The sequence below is a fragment of the Spermophilus citellus genome (genome assembly GCF_964194105.1).
Source record: "Spermophilus citellus genome assembly, chromosome: 2".
In the NCBI taxonomy this organism is placed as follows: domain Eukaryota; kingdom Metazoa; phylum Chordata; class Mammalia; order Rodentia; family Sciuridae; genus Spermophilus; species Spermophilus citellus.
In genome coordinates, this window is record NC_138183.1 from 256,598,339 (window position 1) to 256,608,421 (window position 10,083).

General features: G+C 61.9%; 1 protein-coding gene across 1 annotated transcript; it reads left to right on the plus strand.

Annotated features, from left to right (window-relative positions):
* Positions 1–2,333: 2,333 nt before the first annotated feature.
* On the plus strand, positions 2,334–3,349 carry INS (insulin; the record flags this gene model as incomplete). Its single annotated transcript, XM_081261011.1, has 2 exons — positions 2,334–2,526; positions 3,204–3,349. Exons 1-2 carry the CDS (start codon positions 2,340–2,342, stop codon positions 3,347–3,349), a joined length of 333 nt encoding a protein of 110 aa, XP_081117137.1. The 5' UTR covers positions 2,334–2,339.
* Positions 3,350–10,083: the final 6,734 nt, after the last annotated feature.

Here is a 10,083-nt window from a genome sequence, read left to right on the forward strand (position 1 = left end):
ATCAGAAGCATGTGGTGGATGGATGGGCATATCCAACTCATCAGGAAAACTGGGCCCACACACTTATCAAACCCACCAGACACTGAATGAAGCAACCTCTTCCCTTAAACCCCCAAAAGAAGGAGCATCATGACTGGACACAGTGGCACCCTGACCCCACTATCTAGTCACTTGTCACAATCCTTGCCCAAGAGAATCACCCCAGGAACAAACCTCCAAATCCCTGTCCTTGGGCTTCACAGGAGCGGGGTTTCTCCTGTCCGTCATGACCACCCTCGGCCCACTTCCAGCTGTCACCTGGAGTCGCCATTCTATGCTGATGACCCAGTGCTTTGACCACTCGGGACTGTGTAGTTACCTACCTCCTGGTCACCTGCAGTGGCTGTGCTCCTATCCCTTTTTTCCTTGTGCTCCTGGCTCAGCACCTGAAACCCTGTGGACGTCTTAGCTGTTTCTTCGTGTTCTGTGATCTCCTTATATGTCACTGAGTGAAGTTTGACGTGTGACTTGAGCATTATCAATATGAGAAATTGATATTGGAATAAAAAACCCTGTGACTGTCTGGCGTATGACTACCAGGTGGCCCACGAGTGAACTGCCAGGTGGAAGTGGGGAAGCCTGTGAATTTATTGTTATTCAATAAATTCTGACACTGCAGAAAGACACAGGTGGGTTTGGTCTATGTTAAGGTCATAGCTCACTAATGAAACACTGGGATCTTGGGGATGGCCTTGAAGGAGATCTGAGGCCCACTGAGACCCTGATGATGTCCCTGAGCACCACTTGGACCCTGGGGATGGACCTGTGCCTCATTAATACACCAAGGAAGACCATGAACCCTATTCAGAAACTGGGAGCATGTAATTCTTTTGGAGACTCCGGGGTATACAGCAAACTGAACCGAGACCAAAAGCCTTAAGCTCCTCTGAGACCCTCAGGAAGGCCCTCGGTGCCCTTGAGACCCTGGGATAGGGTCTGAGCTTCACTGAGAAAGCTATGCACCCCGTTTAGACCCTTGGGAAAGCTCCAGGCTCCAATGAGACCCTGGGGACGACCCTGAACCCTTAGGAGCTCCAGCCGACTGTGAGCCCAGTGAGGTTCTGGTCCAGGCTCGTGTTCCTCCTGCCTCCCTGGTCCTCCCTGTCTGACGGCTCCTCTCCCCACTGCAGCAGGCACACTGAGCACCAAGTGTCCCCAGTGCCTAGGTCAGGAATGCCACAGCACTACAGAGCCCCCACAGAGAGCGCCCCCTGGTGGAGGCTGAGGCTCATGACCAGGGTGGGGCTGGGGAAGAGGGATCAGCGCTGAGGCAGGGGCAGCAGGGGCAGGAGAGGACATGGGATGCCCCAAGTCCTCAGGCTGTGCAGGCTGTGAGGGCAAAGTGTGTCCTGCTGCAAAAGAGGTGTGCAGACAGCAGGCAGAGGGCTCAGAGTCTGTACACCACCCAGTAGAGTCTGGCTGAGTCTCTTTGGGGTTGGGCACTGCATGGGGGTGCACCACAAGGTATCAGCCCAGCTGAGCTCCAAGGGAGCGATGGGGCAGTAGCCTGGCCTGAAGGGGAAGACAGGCGGGGGCTCTCGAAGGAGGGGGAGGGAGGAGAGGGGCCTGGGCTGGGCCGGCGGGGGCTCTGTTGCCCTCACATTGAAGATGGGCAACGGGCCCCACCCCAGGGCCATGCTGCTGGGTTCTCAGGGGCTGGGGGCCTTAGTCCTAGGGTGGGGTGAGGAGTGGGCAGGCAGCATGGAGTGGACACTCTGGGCTCCCCCATCCCCATGACCCTGGCCACCCACTGGGGACTAAACAGGAGGTCCAGGGCAAAGGCACAGGCCCCCGGCGGCCGCCAGCCCTCCTGAACTAGTGTGGAAAACCCTCAGCCTGGTCCCCTGGGCTCTGCTCTCCTGGAGGCCTCGGCCCCCAGCTGCACCATCACGCCCTCGTTAAGACTAATGAACCCAGGGCCTGAGCGGAGGTGCTGATGATCAAAGAGCTCTTCCTGCAGACCCAGCACCAGGGAAATGATCCAGAAGTTGCAACCTCAGCCCCCTCCCGGCCATCTGCTGACCTCCCTGAACCCTAATGGGCCAGGTGGCAGGGGCAGGGGACAGGGGAGGTGGACTTGGGGCTATAAAGCAGGAAGGGAGCCAGCCATCCTCACCCCTGCAGGAGCAGCTGCATTCTGAGGCGGTCAGTAATCAGGTCCGTGTCCCCCATGCTGGGCCCAGAGCTGCCTAACTGGGGCTCCAGGGTGGCTAGGAGGGTGAGGGCTTCCTTCTGGCACTGGGGGGGGTCCCTCGGCCTGCCTTAACGTTGCCTGTCCCCCAGGTCATCGTCTCTCCACCATGGCCCTGTGGACACGCCTGCTGCCCCTGCTGGCCCTGCTGGCCCTCCTGGGGCCTGACCCTGCCCAGGCCTTTGTCAACCAGCACCTCTGTGGCTCTCACCTGGTGGAGGCACTCTACCTGGTGTGCGGGGAGCGCGGCTTCTTCTACACACCCAAGTCCCGCCGGGAGGTGGAAGAGCAGCAGGGTGAGCCCCCGTCGCACTCCTGTTGACCCTGCCCTGGTAGGACAGAGGTGGGCAGAAAGCTGCTGTCTAGGGGGTGTCCGTGGACTTGCTGGAAGGAAAAGGGAAGCTCTCCTGGTCACTTCCTAGAGGGAACCAGCTCGTTGTGGAAGGCTCGGGGTGGAGGAGTGCTGAACAAGGCCTTTGGGCCACACATCTCCCCTGTTCCTCAGGTGAACGTCCACCCACAGCCCCTTGCTCGGCCCTTCTAAGACGATGTCAGCTCAGGAACAAATTTTATTGACTAGATCATATCCCGGGAGCTGAGGTCTCAGGGGGCCTGGAGGGTGCGGAGTGCCCGTCCACCTGCCTGCAAGCACCAACCCTGGGTTGATACAGGAGTCCTGCCCCAGGGCCCCTGGGCTGTGGGGACTCAAGATGTGTGGGCAGGCCCTGGGCTGGAACCCGGGGGCAGGCCTGTGTGCCACTGCCCTGGGACCAGAGAACAGCTGCAGAATGTGTAGACTCCAGAACCCTGTGTCCATCCCCAGAGGCCTGTCCCCAGGGACAGTCCTTCTGCCTGGGCCCAGCTCAGGTGGGGATGGGGTGACCCAGGGGTGGGGCAGGCAGGCACGCTGCTGCTTCTGACTGGGTGGTCCTGTGTCTTTCTCACCTCGCTGCTGCCTCTGCTGCCCCGACAGGAGGACAAATGGAGCTGGGCGGGGGTCCCGGGGCAGGCCTCCCACAACCCTTGGCGCTAGAGATGGCCCTGCAGAAGCGCGGCATCGTGGAGCAGTGCTGCACCAGCATCTGCTCCCTCTACCAGCTGGAGAACTACTGCAACTAGGGCCGCCGGCCGCCCGCCCGCTGCCCACCTGCACCGTCCAATAAACCTGCAACGAGCCCTGAGTGTCCGTGTGTCGGGGAGCCAGCTGGCGGGGTGGGTACACGCGGCCCTCGTGCCTGGGCCGTGGTGGCCTCGGGGGGCTGACTGGTGCTCTCAGCAGAGCCTCTTCCCAAGCTTTGTCCTTGCTCACTGGGCACCAACAGGGGTCCACGCTGGCCCAGGCCCAGGGCAGTGATGTCCCTCCCCCTGTGGCCTAGGTGTAGGAGGAGCACCCCTCCTCCCCTGTGGGGTTTCTGGGAGGCAGAGGTGATGGGCAGCAAGGAGATGCCTCCGCCTGGCTGTGTCGCCTGGGACCTCGAGGTCCCCAGAGGGCACCTGGGAAAAACAGGTCAAGGACACTCCAACAGCTGCTCCGCCAGCCCTCCCAGGCTGCTTTCAGAGACATTTGGATGAAGTCCCTGTGAAGGAAAGCAGTTGGGCCGGGGCTGGGGTCCTGCAGAGTGAGGGTAGACAGGGTCAAAAAGCTATAGAGGCCAGGCCTGGTGGTGTCCACCTGAAATCCCAGGGCTCAGGAGGCTGAGGCAGGAGGATCGTGAGTTCAAAGCCAGCCTCAGCAAAAGCAACTCAGTGAGACCCAGTCTCTAAACAAAATACAAAATAGGGCTGGGGCTGGGGCTCAGAGGCTCTTGACACCAAAAAAAAAAAAATAAGAGGTTATAGAGGCTGGGCCTCCCTCTGGACACCATCAGGCACCCTAAGGGAGACCCCAGAGCCTTGGAGGGAGCAGGGTAAGCCAGGTGGCCCCATGGGCAAAGGACAGACTGAAGGACCTCTTGGCACCAGGCAGGGCCTCAGAAACCCACTCCTTGAGGTGCCCCCACTGCCAGGCCATGAGATTGCCTGCCCCTGGGCCCCATGCTTCCCTCGGAGGACATGCAGTCAGTGCACTCTCCACATTCCTTTTGCAAAGACCTGGCGGTCACCCCTAGAAGTACCCCCAGGCCCCAAGGACAAGGCCACACTGGGTTTAGGTTTTCTAGGAGCCCCTCCTCAGAACCCTCAGTACCACGGGCTCCATCAGACTTCCAGTCTGGGTGCCATCTATTGGTCAGATAAGAACCTAGGGGCTGCTGGGTCTGGCAGTGTCCTGGAAGGTCAGCTGGTGTCCCTGGCCACCCGAAGGCCTGGAGAGCCTGCCTGCCACCCAGGCCAAACCAATGTGTACCTGACCTGAGAGCTCCGCCCAGCAGGCTCAGATGGCTGGGCCTGGGCCTCTGGCTGCAGACCACCTGGGGGCCGGCCGCAGAGCTGGGAGCAGACCCCTCCACGGTGCCGGGCCTGCGAGCTCCTCCCCCTGCAGCCCTGAGGATCCTTCCCAGGTGGTCCTTCTCTTCATGACCCCACCAGCACCCCCACCTAGAGGAGACATCCTGGGCCCCCAGCAAGCCCCGCCCCTGGAGTGGGAGCCAGGACTGGACAGGCGGGTGGACGGCTGGACACTGGACCCGGAAGAGGAGGGGAGGAGGAGGCTGGGATCTGTCCGTGGGAATACCCTGCTGTCCTGTTCGCACGGCTAGAGGCAGGGGCGTCCTGCTGGAGTCGAGGTATGTGGGATGGCTGCTGGGGCGGGCAGCCAAAGCTGGACAGGAAGGGGGCTGGCGGAGTGTGCCTGCTCTCCAGCCAGCCCTTGGTCATGTTGGCCTGGACCTTGAGGGCTGATGGGCAGATGCCCCCCCCAGGTGCCAACAACCTCCCTAGAGGGGGTATGAGTCAGGGTGCAGAGAACCCTTGAGGGTGCCAGGACTCCTGGGGCCAGTCCAGCTCTGTGGGATACAGATTGTGGCCAGTCCCAGGTGGATGCAAGGCTCAGAAACCTGGTTTCAGGGCCCAGATGTCCTGCGGCCTGGGTGCCATCTGGGGGAACTCTGGTCTGAGGCCTCAATTCCCATGTGGTGTGCGACCCTCAGCCCGGCCTGAGCTGGCCATCGCCCTCTCTCTTCCTGAAACCTGCCCCATCTCCAAGACACAGGACTGTCCTCCCTGAGGCCTGCCACCCAGCCCCTTGCTCCCTGAGTGTGCCCTTGAAAAGGTCAGGGAGGGAGACCAGACAGACAAGCAGGCACCTCTCGACCCCGCCCTGGGCATGAATGGGAAATTTCTACCCAAGGTGACCCAGGGTCCAGGTGACAGAGGCAAGATCAGACCACTCTCTTCAGCACCATCCTGGGGGCTGACCCAGACGTCCCATCTGGGGGCAGGGGGTATGGACACTCCCTGGAGCCCCCAGGTCAGTCCACCTAGGCCAGGCCCACAGACCTGGGCTTCACAGTTCCCATGGGGCCTTGTGCCTCTGGGAACCTGGGCTCTTGGCAGGGGTGGTCAGCTGCGTCCAGCCTGAGTGTCAGCCTGGCTTTGGGGTTTGGGGCAGCCCAAATGCTCCTCAACTGGGGTCCCCACCCTGCTGGCCCCCTGACCCCCTAGCAGCCTCTTCCAGTGTCACCAAGACCCACACACCTGCCCAGTACTCAGCCTGGTCTGACTGGTGTCCCACCTGCCCACACTCAGGTGGGAACTGTTGTACCCTGCTATGAGAGGGGAGACTGAGGCCTGGAGCCGCACAGGTGGCCCTGCTGGGCACAGCGCTGTCCTTCCCCACTAGGGGCCTTCCGTCAGTGTGGCTGCTGTCAAACTTGCTCCCAGATTGCTTCTGCTCCTGGCACAGACTGGCTGGCACCTCTACCTGGCCCTGGGGCAGTATTTGCCTTCTCCTGTCAGCAGTAAATATTTACTGTCCTCTCTGCTATCCAGGCCTGAGCAGACCCTGAGGGGCACAAGACATGGACACAGGGAGGCCAAGGTGGACCCCTTGTCCTGAGGTCCCTGTGCCCAATAAGGGTCCTGCCCAAGATCAAGGATCCAGTCAGGACCAGGCGGCTTTTGAACCTGGGCTTCCAGAAGAGGCCCGAATTCTTACCAGGGCCCAATGCTGGGCAAAAAATCTTCAGACAGCCTGAGAGGGGAGGGGCGGGCGCTGCCCTCAGACCCTGCAGGGCCGCCCACACCCTGGTAGCTCTTCCCCTGCAGAAACCCCTGGGCTCTGAACAATGGGGCCAGGAGCAGTCATTTGCAGACACAGCCAGCAGATGGCACCAAAGCCTCATTTTTTGAGGTGCTCTGGTCTGCCGGTCCCACTTCTGTCCACTGAGTTTGGGGGCTGCTTTCCACTTGGACACCACCTGGCCAGGGGTTCCCTGGCAGGCTTGCCACCCTGGACTCTGGGACATGAGGTATCACGGGGAGAGAGGCTTCTGATGGGGCTGGGGTACAGCCACAGCCCCCAGGGTCAGCTCCAGCTTGGCCATCCGGATGTACAGGGAGCAGCTGAGAAAATATCAAGGGCTCCAATATTCTGAGGATGCCTCCAGATAGAGTCTGGCCCCCGCTTCCTGCCTCCCCCAGAGTCTTGGAGACCTAGAGGAGACTTCAGGACGTCGCCTCCCACCCACACCCCCAGGTCGAGGCTGAACCAGTGGGGGTGGGGGGTGAACTGTGCCCGCCCAGGTAGGACCAGTGAGGCTGGGGACTAGTGGGGGTGACCTGTCCCTGTCGGTGCAGTGGTCCTTCTTTGGAGCCTCCTTGGCCACTGAAGCCTGAAGGCTGTGTCCTTGTGCACATGGAGGTGGGGGCTTCGGGGACCCCAGGGTGTAGGAGGCCTCAAGCGGGGCCCAGCTGGGTCAGGGCAGCCCTTTCCCATGTCCACCTTCCGCCCAGTGCTGAGAGGAGAGGGAGGTCAACTCCGGAAAGAACGTTTGGGGGTGGGGGTGGCCGGGTCTGGGGGAGCAGAGAGGACAGCCAGATGCAGTGCTGTCCCCTCCTGCTCCCACTATTGTTTCTGGCCTGGACTGCAGGAACAGCAAGGCAGAGTCCTTCGAAAGTGCAGCCGGCCGTAGGCGGCCTCTCCATCGTCCCCGTGTGGCCCAGTCACGCTGTGCTGGCGCCAGGCACCCTGCAGGCCCTCCCACCCGCTCCTGGGCGTCCTTGGCTCCCTCCCCTACTTCCAGGTGGCCCCTCACCCCACCCGCCTCGGTGCAGACTCCCCACTTCCTCCATCTGTGCCTAGGGGACCTGTCCCTGTCACCAGGCTGGCCCTGGCAGTTGGGCCTAGTCTGAGTCCCAGGGGCCCCACCAGCTCCACTCAGCAAGGAAGGGTGAGAGAAGGGGTCTCAAGGTGCCCCTGCACATGCAACCTGTCCCCAGAGCTGAGTGTCCTCCAGTCAGGGGCCCTCAGGTGGCAGTGCAGACCCCTGCTTTCCCAGAGATGCTCAAACATCTGGATCCAGGTGGCTGACCCCGGGCGGAGGTCACAAGAGCTGGCCAAGCCCCACTGCCACACCTGGCTCTGTCTTGTGCCCCTCTGAGGTGTCTTTCCCAGCCACAGGGAAAATCTCGAGGCTCCCCAGCCTGGGGGTCTGCAGACCCTCGGGCTTCTAGGAGGCCTGTGGCCCCTCCACCCAGTGGAGGCCTCGGAACCTGGCCCAGCACCGGCCCGCATTCCACACAGCCTCCTCTGACCTCCGCAGTCCATCTGTGTTTGTGGAAACAGCCGGAGCCGGCGGCCCAGGCGCCTGCAGCTATTCACGCTGAGAGTCAAGGCACAGCCCTCTGTTCTTCAAAGTCCACCCTCGCTCAGAACTCGGTCCCACTCCAGCCCAGCCTCCAGCCCCTACCTCCTGCCCACCCCAAGGCCCAGCCTGGCCTGGGTACCTGAGGGACTCTGGGAAGTTCCCTTACCCTCTGTGGGCTGCAGGTCCTTGGCACCAGTCAGCCACATATGGTGGCCCAGCGGTGGGTCCTGGGTGGACTGAGTTCCCTGAATCTAGCTCTGGCAACGGCTGCCCAGCCCTCCCAAGGCCTGACCTTGAAGGAAAGCGTCACCTGGCAGAGATGGGAGCAGCAGAAGGCGGGTTTCCTCCGGCCATGGAGGGTCCAGCCCAGGCCCTGCTGTGGGAATGTGGGACGGAGGCCATGCAGTGGGGGAACAGCTGGCCAAGAAACAGCTGGGCGCCAGCCGTGGATGCAGCAGAACTCAGGACCCGGGAGCAGAAATGGGTAGACAGGTCCCGTGGCCTTAGGGAGGTTGGGCCACACGGCAGGCCTAGCCAGGGGTCCCCGAGGGTCACTGCAGCCCATGCCACCCTTACCAGGACTAACAGAGCAGGGCTTATGTGGAGCTGTGTCCTTCCCCATGGCTGGGCACAGCTGGACCTGACAAAAAGCAAGGGTGGCCACGGTCCAGGGGCTGCAATGGGCTGTGTCCTGGGGTGCCAAGTGACAGGCCTCACCTCCCAGTGCACCCCAACATTCCTGGAGCCAGTAGTGTGTCCCCACTGGGCCAGTGCAGGGCTGAAGGCTGAGAGCTGGGGCAGGCGGGTGGGGCTCTCATCCTGGCTCTGCTGCTCCTGGCTGTGTGGCCTTGGGAAAGTGACTGGGGTCAGAAGGGAACAAAAGGAGGCCCTGCCCCCTGGCTGATCATGTCCAGGCTTGGGCATGAAGCCCTGCAGGCCAGCACCATGGTTATCACAGGGCCCACCCTCTGTGCCCCTAGCATCCTCCTTGGGGGACCGGGGAGCCAAGCTTCAGCCCAGCCTCCCTTCCTACCCAGGCAGGGACAGGAAGAGGCTACAGGGTAGGTCAGCTGGGTGTCCCCAGGAAGCTGGTTACCTTTCAGGTCTGGGCCTTGTCCCCAGAGCTGAGTGCTCCCTCCCTCCTGGACCTACCCAGAGAGCCTCAGACCAGGAAGGTCCCTGGCCCGGGGCTGTCCTCCCCCACTAAGGCCACACAACACGGTCCTGTGGGCCAGTCCACCTGGATAGGAGGAGGGGCTTCACGTGTGTCTGGGGCGGAAGAGAGGGAGGCCGCCACCCTGGCATGCCGTGTCTGGACTCTGTGCCCCTTTCCTGGGTGTCTCCAGCAAGCAGCCTTCCCTCTCTGGGCCTTTGCTGCGTGGGGACCGTGCCTCGAGTCTGGGTTCTGTCTGGCTTTGGCTTTGTCCATGCATCTTCCCTTCCCGGGCAGCAGCAGTCCCCACGGCTCCCAGGGAAGGCCAAGGGCAGGTGGGAGGCCAAGGTGGCCAAGCATGGAGGCCTAGGCAGGTGCTCAGTGAGGGTGGGCGGCCACCTGGGGAGGGGCCTTCGTGGCTCTTCATGGCACCCCAGGCCAGGGGAGACACCCAGGACTCCCCGCAGAGCCCGTGCCCCTGAGCCTCATCCACTCTCTGGCCTAGCTGGTCTTCCTTCAGAAAGTCCAGCGCCCTCTCAGGTGTCAGGTTTTACCTGAGCAGGTGGAGGAGACTTTAAGACAGGTCCCCAGGGCATGTAGCTGTGGACGGTCCAGACTGTATTTCTGTCTTCTGATGCAGCAACTAGGGGAGACAGGGCCAAAAACAGCCTCCCAGTGAGCAGGGTGTGAAGTGGAGCGTTCACTAGCAGTCACTGGTGTCTGTGCTCCTCCCTGGGGCTCTCACACCTCATGCTGGACCTGGACGGCCAGCAGGGAAAGAAGGCCACTGCCCAAGGTTGATTGGCAGAGCAGGGACTTGAACCAGACCAGCTCCCAGCCCCTGGTCTGAAGGCCTAGAGGTGTGAGCTGACCAGAACTGGCCCCTGGACCCTGCAGGAGAGGGCTTCCCAAGTCCTGTGCTGTGTCCTTGTATACCTGAGGGGACAGCCTCCCTC